This window comes from Anabrus simplex, chromosome 11 (assembly GCF_040414725.1).
Source record: "Anabrus simplex isolate iqAnaSimp1 chromosome 11, ASM4041472v1, whole genome shotgun sequence".
In the NCBI taxonomy this organism is placed as follows: domain Eukaryota; kingdom Metazoa; phylum Arthropoda; class Insecta; order Orthoptera; family Tettigoniidae; genus Anabrus; species Anabrus simplex.
In genome coordinates this window covers 129,186,224-129,205,466 of record NC_090275.1, presented here as the reverse complement: position 1 = coordinate 129,205,466, position 19,243 = coordinate 129,186,224, and the positions used below count along the sequence as shown (strand labels likewise).

Sequence of the window (19,243 nt, the reverse complement as noted above, 5' to 3'; positions counted from 1 at the left end):
AGGAGTAGAGGACACCCGGGCGACATTGATGATGATGATGATGATGATGATAACTGTTGCATTTAAGGGCGCCTCGAGCCTACAAATTATACATTTTAAAAGTCTGAACAAGCTAGTTGTAGTCCACGATCCAGCTGCATAGGTTAGTATGGGTTCATAAAAGGTTGAATATAATACTTTCTTACGTTTCTTCAGGACATCTTGGTACCACAAAACACCCCTTACACTCTGGTAGAAGCTGTTTGCTTGTTTTATTATTTTCCCAATTTCCTTCGTTATCTTTCCATCTTCTGTGATCACACTTTCCAAGTACTTGAAACTTTTAACCACTGCCAGAATTTTACCATTCAGTTTTATCTTTCCTCTTCTTTCCTTCCTTCCTTCCCCTTGTCATCACTCTGTGCTTAATTATTTTTTTGCTATTTGCTTCACGTCGCACCGACACAGATAGGTCTTATGGCGACAATGGGATAGGAAGGCCTACGAGTTGGAAGGAAGCGGCCGTGGCCTTAATTAAGGTACAGCCCCAGCATTTGCCTGGTGTGAAAATGGGAAACCACGGAAAACCATCTTCAGGGCTGCTGATAGTGGGATTTGAACCTACTATCTCCCGGATGCAAGCTCACAGCAGCGCGCCTCTACACGCACGGCCAACTCGCCCGGTGTGTGCTTACTTTCATCCCAAATTTTTCTATCTCTTGATTCCATACATCTACTTGTTTTTGCACTTCCGTTTCATCCTCACCCTATATCCCTATATCATCTGCAACATGGCTTTTGTTGCATGTCTTCCCAATCTCTGTTTAATGTTTTTATGAAAATCATCCATGACTACGATGAATAGTATGGGGGGATAAAATACTTCCCTGTTGGAGACCGGTTTCAACTTTAAACCATTTTGTTTTTCCTATACTTCACGCTACTAACAAAATTCTTGTACATAGCTTTTATCATTTGCACTGCCCCTCTATTAACTTGTTTTTTTCTTAATGTGTCCCATACCAACTGTCTGTGCTTTCTCAATATCAATAATAATGTCATCACTACGTCTTTTCCAAACTTCCATCTTTTCTCCATCATAATGCAAAGATCAGGTCATCTGTCTTTCCTAAAACCACACTGTTCTCCCTCACCGTGAGTTGTACTGCTAGCTCGTATAAGCCTGGACCATCAAGCGAGATGATGCTGAATTTGAGGAGACTGTTTCTCAATGGGTTGAGTCGTGATCCTGAACTGGAAATAGTGAAGATATTCCTGACGAAAAGACATTCAAAGGGCCAAAATATTACAACGGTAAAAACAGATACGAGATGAAAAAAGAGAGTGATGAAGTACATGTAGTCTTTAATAATGTTTTATAATAAACATTTATTTCATAATTTTTACTTATCATACCTTATGATATAATAATCTGGTATTTATTCATTTATTCATGGTTTAGCTTTTATTTGATGAGAACAAATGTAAAATGTGAAATAGTATGTCATATGTCAGAAACTGTTTCTTACAATGCATGCTAAACCCAAGAAAACTTACACCAACGGTCCATTATTTGAAATTTATCTCAAAGGAGTCTCTCAGACTCAAGGTCAGTAACAGTGTAACTGAGTGAGGGTTAAAAGAGCAGATACGGTACTAAGCTTAAAGCTGGGATGGACACAGGACCTACACTGTGAGTTTTAATGTCAGACAAAGGATGGTTGCCCCGTTGAAATTCCTCTTACAACAACAATTACGACCAAAGGGGGACCCCCGCAGACTTACGGAACATTAACCGTAGAACTCAATGGCAGTGTGATAGTTCACCATTAAATGTGAATGTCTCTCAGTCAGATGATCAGTAAATTCAAATGTCTTCAAATTGAACCAATTTAAAATTGTAGTTGCTGTGGAGTGAATTGTCTTTCGGCCTGAAAGTTTTCAAGAAACAGGCGAAGACTAGCAGGCTGTTAAAGATTTGTGTGACTATATGGACACCGACTGTGTGGAAACACCTGGGTTGGAGTTTATTTTTATACAGGCCTCGATAAAAAAAAATTTGATCAGGAATAACGAGTGAAATTATAGAAAACTGTTATTTGAGAAAGTAAGAAAATACTTCTAACCTTCCAATTGTTGTTGTTGTTGTTGTTTGAGTCATCAGTCCATAGACTGGTTTGATGCAGCCCTCTATGCCACCCTATCCTGTGCTAAACTTTTCATTTCTACGTAACTACTGCATCCTACATCTGCTCTAATCTGCTTGTCATATTCGTACCTTGGTCTACCCCTACTGTTCTTACCACCTACACTTCCTTCAAAAACCAACTGAACAAGTCCTGGGTGTCATAAGATGTGTCCTATCATTCTATCTCTTCTTCTCGTCAAATTTAGTCACATCGATCTCCTCTCGCCAATTCGATTCAGTATCTCTTCATTCGTGATTCAATCTATCCATCTCACCTTCAACATTCTTCTGTAACACCACATTTCGAAAGCTTCTATTCTCTTTCTTTCTAAGCTAGTTATCGTCCATGTTTCACTTCCATACAATGCCACGCTCCATACGAAAGTTTTCAAAAACATCTTTCTAATTCCTATACCAATGTTTGAAGTGAGCAGATTTCTTTTCTTAAGAAAGCTCTTCCTTGCTTGTGCCAATCTGCATTTTATGTCCTCCTTACTTCTGCCATCGTTAGTTATTTTACTACCCAAGTAACAATATTCATCTACTTCCTTTAGGACTTCATTTCCTAATTTGATATTTCGTGCGTCACCTGCCTTCGTTCGACTGCACTCCATTACTTTTGTTTTGGACTTATTTATTTTCATCTTGTACTCCTTACCCAAGACTTCGTCCATACCATTCAGCAGCTTCTCGAGATCTTCTGCAGTCTCAGATAAAATAACAATATCATCGGCAAATCTCAAGCTTTTGATTTCCTCTCCTTGGAATGTGATTCCCTTTCCAAATTCCTCTTTCATTTCTTTTACTGCCTGTTCTATGTAAACATTGAGAAGGAGGGGGGACAAACTGCAGCCATGCCTCACTCCTTTCTGGATTGCTGCTTCTTTTTCAAAGCCTTCGATTCTTATCATGCAGATTGATTTTTATACAGATTGTAGATAAATACTGTATTCTTCTCTCTCGGTATCTGATCCCAATCACCTTCAGAATCTTACCTTCCAATTAGTTCTGACAATTCCAACAAGACTTAATTCAAACCATTTTAATAATTAATTTTTGAAATAATTTCACATGATTCAAACATTTAGGTTACTTTGGCATAATTATATACAAGAGTCTTTCAACTTTCCACATGTAAAGAGGATGGAGGAGAAAAGAATAGCAAAACAGATGATGGAGATGAAATTCAATAGAAAGAGAGTGAGAGGGAACAAGTCAATAAAGAGGAGTGCAGAATGAAGAAACCTGAAGAGGAACGGGAGAAGTGAGGCTGGATAAGGGAAACACTCTATAGTATATCCCCGTGCTGCTTCCTCCACAGCCAGCACTAGTGTTTATCTCTCCAATACTACGGGCCCAATTCCCAGTTGGGACTGGGATTTTAACTTTTATTGGTCAGTTCCTCTGGTTATAGAATTCAATCTTTTTTAATCCTTATTGAAAGTAAATGCATAAAATTTTACTGTGTATTGAATAGGTGAAAAATCACTAGATCTGAGCATATAGTTAAATGATATGTCAAAACTTTACATATTGGAATGTATTTCCTTTTTAAATCTTGTTTAAAAATGTTTTAACTTTCCTCAATTTTGATGTTGATGATGCTTGTTGTTTAAAGGGGCCTAACATCGAAGGTCATCGGCCCCATTTTTTCAATTTTACCAATGTCTATTGAACCATATAGGTTAATTCAGACGTCATCACGTAGTTGCTCTAAGGAGCCAGTGTTACTTGCTCCGCTCGGGATGGGTGTTGATCACATGACAAGAGAGCAGCGGACAGGCGGGTTGCGTACCGTGACTGTTCAGTACTTGCCACTCGGAAATGTTACCGAATGAACAACAGCTTGTATAATAATAATAATAATAATAATAATAATAATAATAATAATAATAATAATAATAATAATTTGCAACATGATATCATATGAGATGAACAGGACACAGATTACTGAGTATAACAGAACAAGAAAATTATTCATTGACAAAGGAAATATACAGCAGTGCGCAATATTTCCTGAATAAATACATTTTCATGATTACTGAAGGTTTGGGACACGTACATTTTCCAAAAGAAAATACAGTTTATGTGATTTGTACATATCTTTACACTCTCATTAACATTTCAATATTTGTATAGCATTTATGACTATGACAACAAATTAAACACACGAACTGAAACATATCAGTGGAGTACTCCCCTTTCGCGGGACCTTTGGGCTCGTTTAGATAGTAGTGTGTCAATGTTTGGTACTATCGTTTGCGTACTGGCAAGTTGCAAAACACATTTCAAGTTTTAATCGGTGAGCCTACTTCTGTGTCTAGATTTACAAATCTTCATTAATGAAAACATTTGTTCACATAAATAAGTTCATCTGAATATACTTACAATATAGTATGCCTCATTTTGGTGCTGCCATTGGTTTTTGGGGTTTCCTTATAACGGCATGACCTTAGGTGGTGCTATTTGAGGATCCAACCAACCTCTGGGCTGTTGACCTAACAGACATGTGTACACACTATGAAATCTCTCCCGTGGAAAATGAACATAAAAATCAGTCAAACTGTTTGTGTTTGCAAACCTATCTTTCATTTGAGTATCGCACTGTAATTCAATCAGTTCTAGTTGCAGTTCTGGTCTAACAGTTTGCACATCCACCGAGAAGGGTATATGGAACACCTGCAGATCCTTTAATAAAGCCTGAGTATCGTGAAACCTTCTCTGATAGTGACATTAAAACCTCTGTATATTCTTCTAATGTATTTTTAAAATGAGATTCTATATTTTATTACATATTACACATTTTGCTGTGTCATTTCTTGAACTATTAAATACTCTTCTTCCCAAGAAGGTTTGAAACTTGTTGGCGTCGATGGCCTCCACTGTGCTGAAATCTCTGGAGCATTAACCGACTAGAGTTGAATGTCGTGTGGTGTGAGGATAAAGGCGGAAACACACTAGTGTCACCTCTCATGAGTTCACGCGTATCGTGTCGCAATTTAACCTGCCCAGAAAGATGTGCTATACCTTTGCGCCACAGACATGCAGTATGTACTGCGTCATGCACTTCCCCTACTTGCTCGCTAAGCTTCTCTCTTTCCTCGAGAGCGGGGAGCAAACTGGCTCCGAAGGCATTTCGCTCTTGATTGACGATGCCTGGGTTAATTAACCACTTTTTACTCTTGACGAAGGCGTTAGGCCTTTAGCATATTAATGATTCTCATGTCTAATCAAGTTCCTTAAATAATGACTATACATCATGTTAATGTTTTAAATTATAAGAATTTTTAGATTATGTCATAGCTAAACAGGTACCTGTTTTTGGTACTGAGGCGTTGATATGGCTGATGATGCCCTTTAGAAGGCACAAAATATGTCAAATGTTCATAGTTTAATGAGGAAAGAACATTACTCTTATGATTGATTGTATTGAATAGGTGGAAAATAACACACAATAAAATTTTGAGCATTTAAAAGCAGTTCCTTTGGCTCGGGGACTGGGTGCGCAAGTTACCTTTAGAACGTCAACTTAAAAGAGCTGCACTGGGTCTCACACCCTTAATTCATGAATTAATTTAATCATCATCATCACTCTCCTGTTTGGCTCCATGTCTAAATGGTTAGCGTACTGGTCTTTGGTCACAGGGGTCCCGGGTTCGATTCCCGGCACAGTTGGGAATTTTAGCCACAATTGGTTACTTCCCCTGGATCGAAGACTGGGTCTCTTTATCATCATCATGACATACAGGTCGCCAACGGCCGTCAAATCAAAAGACCAGGACCAGGCCTCTTCGGAGGCCACAAGCCATTATTATTATTATTATTATTATTATTATTATTATTATTATTATTATTATTATTATTATTATGTCCGACTCGTTGGCTGAATGGTCAGCGTACTGGCCTTCGGTTCAGAGGGTCCCGGGTTCGATTCCTGGCAGGGTCGGGGATTTTAACCTTCATTGGTTAATTCCAATGGCCCGTGGGCTGGGTGTTTGTGCTGTCCTCAACATCCCTGCAACTCACACACCACACATAACACTATCCTCCACCACAATAACACGCAGTTACCTACACATGGCAGATGCCGCCCACCCTCATCGGAGGGTCTGCCTTACAAGGGCTGCACCCGGCTAGAAATAGCCACACGAAATTAATTAATTAATTATTATTATTATTATTATTATTATCATCACTCTCCTCTTCATACTCTTCCAACACACCACACTTACCAAACAAGACAAAACACGCAACAGTGAATACATCTCTCCACATAGACGTCAAGAAGGGCATCCAACCATAAAACAGGGGCAAATCCACAATCATGTACAACACAGTTTGCACCCACAACCCTAGGAACATTTGTTAAACAACCCAGTGAAATACCAGTCTGAACTCAGACAGGGTTCTCAATGTTCATTGGAACTCAAGTCTGACGCACAGCACACTGTCTCAGGTCATGACTCAGATGTGAGTTCATCGTGTCTTGATCGAAGCTGGTGTGCAACAAAGATCCTTCATCTCATAAAGCTGGCAGAAGCCAGTCTTTGCAAGTTGCTATCTTCACTGTTATATGTCTTAAAAGAACTAGAACCAGAATACTTACTCGAGTTGAGACCAGTTCTTGTCACGGTTGAAGTCGATTCTCCAGTAACGGTCATCCTCCACTAACACCTAGAACAGTAAGTAACACAGACTCTCCTCTAGATGACCTGTGGCCCAACATTTTCAAGTCACAAATGTTTTGCAAATATTACGATAACACCAAGTACCATACTTCTCCGAATCCTAGACCACTTTTCTTTTTCCCTCTCAGAATCACATGTGAAGTCTTGCAATTGCTACCTAAGAGTAACGAACACCACTGGCAGCTACCACGATAACCACACTGCTGCTTTTCACCCCCCACTCCATGTGCGCGCAGACACAAAACTTGTTGTCCGCCTCTTTATTATACATCGCTGGCCACAGCAATCGGTTGTAATATCCCTCCTTATCTGTATGTGTAATCTGTCAACACGGACATGAAACTCATAAATCACGAAACCGGTTGTAACGTCACTGGATCCTCAGGAAATACGAAAACATGTCTTAAATCTGCGTTATGGCATCGAAACATACGAGCCTTTGAATTCTTAGAAAGGCCATGGCTACTCAGTGGCAGAGTTATAACACATCTACTGTACTTGACGCTTAGTAAAATCAAGTTGTATAGAAAGCAGTAATATTTTCGTGATGGATCGTCGTCTATGTGGAACAGGTATTGCCGGCAAATATTCAGCAGTCTCTTGTCGATATTATGCGAATTATTAAAACTGCCAAAATAAAGAATAATTGTGCAGCCACAAAAAAAATACAGCATAACTAAAGCCAATGTTCGGCACTGGTGTGAAGACAAACATAGTCTAATAATATGTGTGACAGGTTTTGTAGAGAAAGAAAAGAGAAAAATGTGTTACATTTGGACATGTAACTATGCCTAAATTGTAAAGGGTTATCATTATTGATAGGTGATATTCTAAAATGTAACGGGTTATCATTATTGTCTGGTGATATTCTGGAACGTTGTGAAAACGTCGTGTCTTGGACTTTTGGAACAGGGGGTGCCTGCCCTTGTCGATTCTAGAAGCATATTTTAGTTGTTTACGAGTTTCGTAAGACGGAAAGTTCTCGATAAATATTTCGTTGGAGAAAATAACATGGGTTTTGATTCGTGGATCTGGGGGGCAAGAGGTAAGCTTCTGTGGCCTAACTGGTTACCTGGTGATCGGACCAAGGCTAGCTCAGCCTTCTTACAACAGCGAGGCAGGATTTCGTGGTCTTTTGCGGTTCTCGTCAGTCTAGCGAACAGGCAAACTTCGGAGGTCCTCCCTCCCGGAATGGCGTGCCTTGGGGTAAGTGCTGTTAGTTTCATTTCAATCTTAATTTATACCGGTATTTAATGTTTGCTTGTATTTTCACAAAGGAGTTTACCCCTACTGCCCTGACTCGCCAGTCTTATTAAGATGCCTTAGCTTCCGTTATGTATAATTTTAATATCATGTGGTTCCTTTTACCTTTAATCATTGTATTTTGTTAAAGTATCTTTTGGTTAGCCTCTTTGACTTAAGGGAATGGCTCCTGAACTCGCATGTTTGGCCCACGCTAACTTGAATTTTGTTTGTAATGTCCATTTTGGAAAAAAATATTAACAGATCAAGGGATCACCATTCATTTTTCTTGAAATCCTCAACCTACGTATCCTCATGGCCCTCGGTAGGGTTCCCAAGCCTGCTCCACATCGGTTCTTTTAGTCGTCACGTTGCCCAACCTGAGTTTCATTTGTTTAATTTTGATGCAGTTTATCTGGTGTTTTGGTTTGCGTTAAAGGTGTTAAAATTCCGTATAATTTAAGTTTTACTATTATTATTATCTACTATGTGTCGTGTAACCTGATGCCCGGTTACAATGTGTACTGTACAAGAAAGGCATTTATATGATTTTGCAAAGAACATTTTAAGCCTGATAAGTTTTTTGAAGAAGAAAGTGCATTCAGGGTTGTCTTGGACTTGGAGAAATATGGCACTGGCAGAAAGCACTTATAGACACAGTAGTAAACACTGACATAATAAAAATAAAGCTGGAGCAATGAACCAATGATCATCTGTAGTCACAGAGGAAAAAGCTACTTATTAACGCACAGTGGCGACCCGTAAATACTGATACTATGCTAGCCCATACTAAAATGCAAACGGCTACCAGCAGAATTTGAAATTTAATCTGGTATCAGTTTGAACACAAAGAATCTGAAACAGAGAGCCATTCATGAAATTCATGTGATGAATAGAAACCGAAAATTCACAACTTTATTACTTTCTCCACAAGACTTCAGACACTTTTCCAAGAAAACATCATCTATGTTACAAGTGAAATATGTAATGCGAGTGGAATGTATTTTTTTTTGAAGTCTTTGTTTGTAAAATGCAATATGATGTTTTATTTTTATTGACCTAACCTGTACTGTATAATGTTGTAACATAGGCATTTGTAAATAGTAGAATTCTGTCTATAGTTCCTGGAAAGATCTAGAGAGTTGCATAACTTTTGTACAGGGTGTGTTACCTTGTTGGTATGTGTTCTAGAAAGCGTGTTCTGTCTATTCTGGAAAAATACGACTTTCGCGATCATGCGTATTCTAGAATGTTAGTCAAAGTTCTCGATCGAAAGTAAGGTTGTGATTGGTGAGTCTAGGTGGCGATAGGGAACACGTGCACGCTGATTGGTTGCCTCCAAGGCCAGTAATTCCTATATATAGTGAGCGAGGCAGTGTTCGAATGAATTCTGTATCCTGAATTCTGTCGGTCTCGGTTTATCTGTCTGCGAGCAGCCTGTCTGGATGACGTCCCTCCGGTTTTCGGGATGGCACACTCCTCGGGTAAGCACTCTTGAATTCCGTTCCTGCTAAAATTTCCGTAATGTTCTGATTTGCTTTTCATACAGGAGTCTGCCCTAACCTCGCCTAGATTCACCAAATTAGCTACTTATGACGCCTTAGTTTTTCAGCTAGACTTACCTGTTCGTTTCTGAGGCATTCCCTTTTTGTTTCACTAAAATATGTATATTGTAGTTTAATAGTATTTCCCTTGGGGTTTGCCTCTGATAGTTCTGTATCACTTTAGGTACGCTAGATTTTGAATAACCTGTAAATTGCATTGTACTACTGCGTTGGTAACTAGATGTACAGTTCATTTGTAATTTGAATTTACACTGCTACGAATAACCTATGTATATCACTGAACTTATAGCTCATAACTTGGAATGTATATGTAGAATTATCTTGTAAATAATATTTTAAAAACTAAGGATCATGGTGATTCATTTCGGAATCCGCTATCTAAGCCATGTCCATGCCTTTGGTAGGTTCCCAGCCCTTCCATCTTCCCGTTTGTCGTTCACTAGTTCGCCCTACTGATAGTTACGTACTTGTTTTGTTGGAGATCCGCGTAATATCTAGTTATTGTTTCTCCGAGTGTGTAGTGTTTTCTTATATTGTGTATTGTACTCTTACCTTCCATTTTAACTATGTTTGTGCCTTGTTTGTGTTACCACTGTAGTAAGAGGTAACAATCTACTAGAGAATTCTCACACCCCAGAAGGCTCTATTTTGCTCTGCACTGCACATAGCCTTTCCCACCCCGCTGATCTCCCAACAATGAAGTGAACTTCGCAGGAACAGCCAGTAAGCGAGTGGAATTCGCCTGGTGATGTTCATGTAAGACGCTGCACCCCGGTGAGCAAGATGCTTCTCAAGGAACACAGACTGTATCTGAGTAAAATAAAATACAGAAAGTTATGCAAATATTTACGAAGAAGTGGTCCCACTAACTACTTCAGACAATGAGGTGCCAGCATTTTGTCCTGCAGGATGCTTCTACATGCTGATACAATGTGCCAACCTTCAGAAACAAAAAATTGGTAGATTGTGATAACTTCATTTTTTGCACCATGTGAAGCTAAAAATTCACATAGACAATACAAAATACAAATGATGACTTTTCCTTGGAAAATTGTTTCAGAAAAAGAGGTATTTCAACATAATAAAAGATTAAACAGGGAACACACTGTGCCATATTGTAAAGATAACCAATACTCTAACTTCTTCTTCCTTCTTTTCTAGCCTATTTCAATTCACTGCTAGATACAGGCCTCTTCCATATGCTTCCATCGTCTTCAGTCTTGAGCGTGTTCCAGCCAACAGCTTTACGTCGTCGAGCCATCTCTTCTGGGGTCTTCCAATGCCTCTCTTGTGTCCCCATGGTCTCCAGTGAACAATCCTAGAGGTCCACCTGTTGTAGTCTTGTCGAGCTGCGTGTCCTACCCATTGCCATTTTAGTCTTGCTACTCTCTCTAGGATGTGTGTTACATTCGTTCTTCTCCTGATGTCCTCTGAACGGATCTTATCCCTAAAGCTGATCCCTAGCATCTGTCGCTCCATGGCTTGTTGTGTTCGCTGAAGCTTGCGAGCAATTTTCTCCGTCAGAGTCGTCATTTCCAGACCGTAAGTAGTAACTAGCAGCACGCACATATTATAAACCTTGGTCTTCAGGTTAATTGGAACATTCTTGTTGGTGAGGATGAATCTTAGTTTTCGGAATGCTGTCCAAGTTATACCTATTCTGCGAGGAGTTTCTGCACTTTGGTTGTCTTTCCCAAGTTTTATCTTGGAAAAGACAACCAATATATAGAAGCTGTCGATGAGTACATCTATCTTGAGAATACTGTAACACTTACCACAAAATAAGTCTAGGTCTATCAAGTGACGGCCGGGTGAGTTGGCCGTGCGGTTAGAGGCGCGCGGTTGTGAGCTTGCATCCAGGAGATAGTGGGTTTGAATTCCACTGTTGGCAGCCCTGAAGATGGTTTTCTGTGGTTTCCCATTTTCACACCAGGCAAATGCTGGGGCTGTACCTTGGCCGCTTCCTTCCAACTCCTAGGCCTTTCCTATCCCATCGTCGCTATAAGACCTATCCGTGTCGGTGCGACGTGAAGCCACTAGCACCTATCACGTGAAGAAACATTGTGTTTCATTTTTTCAAACAAATTAATAACTGAACTGCACACCACAGGCAAACACAAACATGATGCAATGGAACACTAGTTTATATTTTAAAGCCAGCAACAAGAACAGAACTTCTGCCACTCGTAGCAACCTTCAAGAGGACGACTTTCAGCATTGAGCTCGCTGTCCTCTCAGCCTCAACAAGCTCAATTCTGCTTCATCTGTCATCTTGCTCTTCACTATTATCTATGTCACATGAAGATCTGTCAAGAACAAGTCTTCTCTTCGCACACCAACTTGTTCCTATTAGCGTGTCTGACTTGATGTTTCTTTCCATTACAACATTATGCTCTCAGGGAAACATACAGCAAGATCTTACAGGACAAGGAAAAAAAAATGTAATGTGGTGAGAAATATCTATCTTTATTTATTTCAGTGCCACTTGTTAGCCTGCTGCATAGACTGGTACTGTCAGTCCACTCGATACAAGTCATCATGTACAAACTTACGTCAAATGCTCAACTGTCTGGCTAGGACTTCTGGTTTTCAAGGAAACAGTTGCCATGTTATGAATGTTATGACTATCGAATGGCATATTCTGACTTAACTAACAACATGCATGGTGGTTGCTGTCACTAACCACCTATTTTTGTTAATTTAAAGTGATGTGAGGACTCAGAACAAAGTATTTTAAGTTTATACCACATTTTGTGTTATAATGAACAAAAAATATTTAACCTATTCTGTACAAGACTGAACACTTTCTGTGTTGGCAAACAACAGGTGACTGTTGCATAGTGACCTGCTGGATTTTATTGTGTCCAGTAATCACTTTTACAACTTATTCCTCACTTTCCTTTTGTCAACCAGGCTTCCATCTCATCCTAGACTGTCCTGGTCTGTGCTTGTGTTATCTTGCAGGTCACCTAAGAAAGATAGTTGGTGCTACTTACTTGCTTCAGCGTGGAGAGCTCTGGAAGGATGCAGGGGGCTTTCATCCTTAACTTCTGCTGCTCGTAGTGGGCAGTGTTCAGGTACACCACCTGGATGTAAGCGTAGCACAAGGCGCCCGTGTCTATGTCTCGAGGTAGCAGCAGGCGAGGTTCCACGGCCAGCACGTACAGGTGGCGGAAGGCTTGGAGATGGTACCTGATCACAAACACACACAGCTCAGGATTTATGCTGGCAGAAAGAGATAATGCCAACAACGCCACTGAACAAATGAATCACGAGGGAGCAGTAAACTAAGGAGCAGCTTGGCAAGTTGAAGTAAAATAAGTCATAATAAATTCAAGTAAAATGCTTGCTTCTTGTTTAAAGGGGCCTAACATCTAAGGTCAAGAAAAATGAAATGCAGATGAAGAACGACAAAGATGAAAATGAAGAGAGAATGATCTCTGACAAGGAACCTACATGAGTTCAAGGTGACACGTGTCAGTACCAACACTGGTGACTAACCATGCTCGTTGCAGAATGTGGTACACTTGCACCATGAGCAGAGATCAGCTCAGTATAACATGGTGGCATAGCTACATAGGAAGAAAGATACAACCTGTTAGTCCAATGGTTCCAAGTGATAGGAGGGTTAGTTTGCTCTAAAAGGGAGATCAGAATTAGAATAGCCTATAAAAACCCCTCATCAAGCAGGGTCAGCTCTATAATCACTTACTCACTGAGCTAACACATACAACCGTCAGTCTTAAGTTAAATTTGGCTTGCGTCACTCAGAAAGTTTATAAGTCGCAACAAAGGTTTTACAATGAAGTTGTCTCTGATTATGGCATATTCTTCTCAGTGTATGGTTTTCCTCAGATCTTCTTCTAAGAGTCTCCAGGTGTTTCTGTTTCTGGCTAGTCACTAACTAGTTTCCCTTGGTCGTGTTTCATCCATTTTTGTAGCATATCTGCATCTTCTGTTAACTGCTCGTCTTGTAACACAACATCCTTCATCTTCATTTTGGCTCTGAGATCTATTGTCTTTCCATTTTACACTGACAAATCCCCAGTACTTTCAAACATTTCCCTGACTCACGAAAACTATGTGACATGTTAATTTGCCGAACAGCATGTTTTACAAAAAAAAAAAAAAATCCAGCACATTGATGGCACTTTACATATAAGCATATATTGTAATGGTAACATACCTTTATCTTATCATTTCCAAAGAACAAAGTTACAACTAACTTATTAATAGAGTAATTCAAATATGAAAACAAATGTTTTTACCACAGCAATCTAATACAATTTGATGTGGTTTTAAAGCATTCTTGAGATCAAAAGCAATTAACTTGTGTTTCTAATGTAGGTGAATATAATGAATTTCAATCAGTCTAGGTCTATATTCAAAACAGTTTTCAAATTTGGAGACAAATCAGTCAGAAAAGATGGGCATGAAAAAGAAAAGTTTGCACTTACAGAAAATATTACTGTTTTTGTTTTATATTTTTTAGAACTACTTTCTTCCTTTCAATTTCAGCATCCTGCTTTTCTCTTTCAATTTTTAACATTTTCTGTTTTTCCTGCAAATCCTACAACTGTAATTCAAGTTTCCTTTCCTCCACTTTCTTCTTTGCCTCTTCCGACTCCCTTTATTTTTTATTTTCCAGGTATGACTGATACCTTCTTCTTGAAGCTCGGATTGAGGTCAGCATACTTCAATTGATTCTAAGATTCCTCCAAACACGAACGTGTTTCGCACTATCAAAAATTATTCTCTGGGACACAAGTGATTCTTCTAGAAGATTTTCGACTAGTAAATGCTTACTGACAGTAAAGCCTGGATTACGATGGGATAAAATAAAACAAAGTTTCATTACAGACCTTTTCCTAAAAGATTGTAGTAAAATTCATCCAATCCCAAGTCAACCGTTCTTTTAGAAATTAAGAAATTAATTTGTTTGTTGATTCCTGCATTACAAGATATTTGGTTTTGTATTGAATTAGGAGGATACATTTAATTTTTTTCTCTGTAAACTGATTCCTGCATTGTTTTTGAGCTTCCTCGGTTAGCAGACAGAATTGTTGTTTGGCCTTTTCAGCATTTTTATCACATATTCTTGTATGATGGTGCAAGTCATCAATCCTTTTCATTGCCAAACTGGATTTGAGCAATACAATTTTAGGGTCTAGAGGACTTTTCTCTCTGAGTTTTTCTAACATGGTGATCGAGAGATTTTTGAACTCAATCTTAGAAGTAACTTTTTTTCCTTTAGAGAACATTTAACTTGTTTGAGTAAGCTCTTGGCAGCATAACCAATTGAAGGTTATGAATTTCATTATTGGTTCCGTATTGAATTAAGATTACATATAATTTTACAAGGTTTATTCCACCTACTCAATACAGTACAATAATTGCAATGTCTATAAATACATTACAATATGTTAACAAGGGACTAGTTTCGACCCTATCTGGGTCATCATCAGCCTAAATAAGATACACTTTTGATTTGCTGATGTCCTAAAACAAAATTACACTGTGAAAATAAAAATTAAAAGAGTGAACTGTGTATGTGGTGCAGTAATATACATATTAAATGGTTGAGTGGATGAAATGTTGATAGATAAAATTATGTAGTATTGATCAATGACAACAGGTTTACACATGTAGACTGTAAGAATAGTATCACAACGATTTTCTACAATGATGAATAAAATATTGCCCTTTTTTTAGTGAATACTCTAAAACTGCACATTAAAAGTATAAGATACCAGTCTAAATACAAAGTCCAAATGCTTCTATTGAGTTCTATATTTCAAGTGCATCTTCAGGTAGAAAATTGAATGTTGAACATTGGCGCAGAGGGTGTCTGTCTTGCTTAAGGTCCAATATTTTTGATACAGAAATTAAATGTAGGCAAAACCATGCGACTTCTTATAATATAATGGATTCTTCCTGTGATATGAGGAGAATTCCCAATCCAAGTTGGAACCAATAGAACTTTGCACGCAACGTGAACGACTTGACCGGTAGTGTGCAATCGTCATTGTAAAAAATCGTTGTGATACTATTCTTACAATCTAATTGCAACATATGTAAACCAGAAATTTTATTTGTCATTGATCAATACTACATAATTTTGTCTATCAACATTTCACCCACTCCACCATTTCATATGTATATTACCGCACCACATACACAGTTCACTCTTTTAATTTTTATTTCCGCAATGTAATTTTGTTTTAGGACATCTTATTTAGGCTGATGATGACCCACATAAGGTCGAAACTAGTCCCTTCTTAACATACTGTAATGTATTTATAGCCATTGCAAGTATTATACAGTACTGAGTAGGTGGAATAAACCTTGTAAAATTATATGTAGCATAACCAATATTCGCTTTTTGTACTGAAAGTAGATTGGCACTATCTTGTAAGTCTAAATTTATTTAATTTTTGAAGTACTTGCTTCAGCTATCTTTTCAAACTTAACAAATCTCATCATTATGTTTTTCATAAGTTCTTCAAGTGATGTAAAAGAGGCTTCTGACTTTGAAATCTTCTGAGAAGGGGAATCTTCGCTATTAGCTTTATGCGCACCGACACAGATACGTCTTGTGGCGATGATGGGACAAGAAAGGGCTAGGACTGGGAAGGAAGCGGCCGTGGTACAGCCCCAGCATTTGCCTAGTGTGAAAATGGGAAACAACGGAAAACCATCTTCAGGGCTGCCGACAGTGGGGTTCGAACCTACTATCTCCCGAATACTGGATACTGGCCGCACTTAAGCGACCACAGCTATCGAGCTCGGTAGTGGAATCTTCATCATAGCTTCTCTAAGGTATTGAAGTGTTTTATTTCTAGTGTACTCTTTCATAAATTTGTCAATGTGATAATATATTTTAAGAGCTTGATCAACACAGCATCCATTTTCCAACCCTCTTATTGTTGTGAACTTGTAAGGAAATGTGGTGTTCATTGTTATGCCTGTATATTTAGCACGTACAGAGACCTGACAAAAATGAAAAAGGCCCCAGTTAATTTTGGAGATCCCAGTTTTCATGGCATATGCCCATATCAAGAAGAGATTTGCCCAAGGGGTTTAGCACTTGTAAATGATTTTCAAGTTTTTAACTGAGGTTAACATTCGCCCATCCATTGAGATTTGCAAAATTTTTCCTAAAGGTAAGGAGAGTCCATGTATAAACCCATCTAATAAGTGATCCACAGTTGCCCTGCCTAAAAATACACGATTCCAATACCTTGTTGAAACTTTTGAAGATTTACATCCCAAAACTTTACATAGTCTGTGCGAGTTTTCAAGGACAACATCAATCGTTTTCATTGCCAAACTGGACTTGAGCAATACCATTTTAGGGTCTAGGGCAGTAAGACCACTTGCTAAATGTCCATTTGGGCAAATTTGTTAAATGATTCATCAAAACAAACAATGTAGTCAGAGCACTGTTTTAAGTCATTTTGCAAACTTTTTTTAAAATATGGGGCTAATCCATGGTTTCTAACATACGAAGCCATAGTCTTGCCCATAGTAAAGTTTTGAGCAATTTTACTGTCGTGGAACATTGTTTTGAATTTTCCGGAGGTTTCATCACAAGAGTTGAGGGACAACCTGGAGAGCCCACATGGCTTCAGCTGATGTAACATCATCTACATTCACACTGAGAGTCTTTAAATTCATCTGATTGCTCCTGGCACTGCTAATTCCTTTGTAGCTGTGGATGCAGTGTTAACTCTTGGCTGTGTATCTTCAAGTGGAGATGGAGTAAAGGTATTCTCTGCAAAGAAAGAAATTGTTGGCTGGGAAGACTTAGCTTTCATGTATTTTGTATGAGTAGGTCCTTTAGCATGAGAAGTGACTGTTTGCTTACCCATATTATTAAGTTTGAACGATTTACAACACACTTTATAACATGCTAAAGTTGCATCATTTACCAATATGTCGTACCAACCACTCAGTTCGGGAAACATTTTATTTATTTATTTATTTATTTATTTATTTATTTATTGACTTTAGCAGTGGCAAGTTAGGGCCCGTGGCCCTCTCTTTCACTTAACCACATAATTAATTTACAGATAATACATATATAAAAGAAATGTACTAATCTATTATAAAATCAAAAAGCTAAAAATTACAGATTTGGACAACATATAATGAAGGAAGAAAACAGAGATCAACAAATAATATAGAATAAAATTTGGAGCATTAAGACATTGCTGACCAGATGCTTGAGCTTGTGACATACCTTGTGGACCGGAAAGTTTTCTACTGAGCATACTAGAGTGCACATGATTATAAAAATGTCCATAAATATTAACCTAGTCAAGATTTTATCTTTAACTGTTCTAAATATCTCGGTGAATCTGTCTTTATAAAACCATCTTTAGCATCAATTCCTAATGCATCATCAATGTTTACATCGTTGTCGTCTCTCTTGAATAAATGAGCACACTACAGCGGGTAAGGACTTGAATATCACTTCCACTATCACTCTCGCATCCAGTTTCCAGTAATTCACAATCACCATATCAATTTGAACGCTCATCAGCATACAATTCTTCTAAAATATCATTGTCAACTAACACTGTATTACGCGAGCGCTCCATCTTATCATTGAATGAACCGCCAGAAAGAAAGTCGACGTTTCAAATCTTAATCAAAGAAAAAAATAAGGCCGTGAATAAAAGAAAAGTGGCAGATATACATCTACCATTTATTCTACTCAATGTGCAAGTCCTAAATAGTTAAACATATCGGCAAGAGATGTCACAGGAAGACCAAAAACGATGTCGTGAGCATACTGCGAGATTTCTCGGGGCCCGTCACCCATGTGTTAAGATGATAAGAGACAAAGTCATAATGAAAAAGTAAGATACAAACTGAAAAAATAAGCAGTGCATAAAGAGAACACGATAAAGTAAATGGAAATATAAGTATAGCCATAAAAGTGATTTATGTACATGATTAATAAGCTAAATATTATGTACACTATAATAATAATAATAATAATAATAATAATAATAATAATAATAATAATAATAATAATAATAATAATAATACCGGGAGGTACACCTCAACGCCGCACATTCAAAATCAGCACCTAAATGAACTGCTCTACCGGTAAAACAGTGAAACTGAAACTACACCAACTTGGAACTTTAATCAGAAGATGTCACCACTAAAATATTGAGTGATTTTCTTATTGTGAAGTTTTCTAAACTGACTGAATTTCTCCTGGTTTTGTTTGCCATTCATCAAGAAGTTTGGACTTTCTTCCATACATGACACTACAAAAAACTATGATCATGCACCCTGGTGCAAAGTGAAAGAACTTATAATTTAAAGAAGTTTTGTATTTCTAGGTTTTTGTAACCGATTGATGTTCATTTATTTTTGGTTTGGCAATATTTCCTTTTCCTTTTCCCCAGTTTTGAATCTAGCCAATCAATAATTTCTGTAATTTAATTTTCTACCTATCACAGGCTTCTTGTTCGTTGAGTGTTATTTTTGAATTTAACCAATAAATTTAAGAGGGTGTGTCCTGATTAATCTTGAATAATCTCGAACCTTCCCTGAGGGTTTAT

General features: G+C 38.1%; 1 protein-coding gene across 2 annotated transcripts in view; it reads right to left on the bottom strand.

The window, feature by feature from the left end:
* The window catches only part of shtd (shattered), a 786,765-nt gene that overhangs the window by 76,943 nt on the left and 690,579 nt on the right, over positions 1-19,243 (bottom strand). For both annotated transcript variants that reach the window (XM_067155551.2, XM_068229717.1), the window contains 2 exons: positions 12,659-12,854; positions 6,774-6,841 (listed from right to left, as the gene is read on the bottom strand). In XM_067155551.2, the coding sequence (XP_067011652.2) occupies positions 6,774-6,841; positions 12,659-12,854 (264 nt within the window). The remainder of the gene's footprint in view (positions 1-6,773; positions 6,842-12,658; positions 12,855-19,243) is intronic.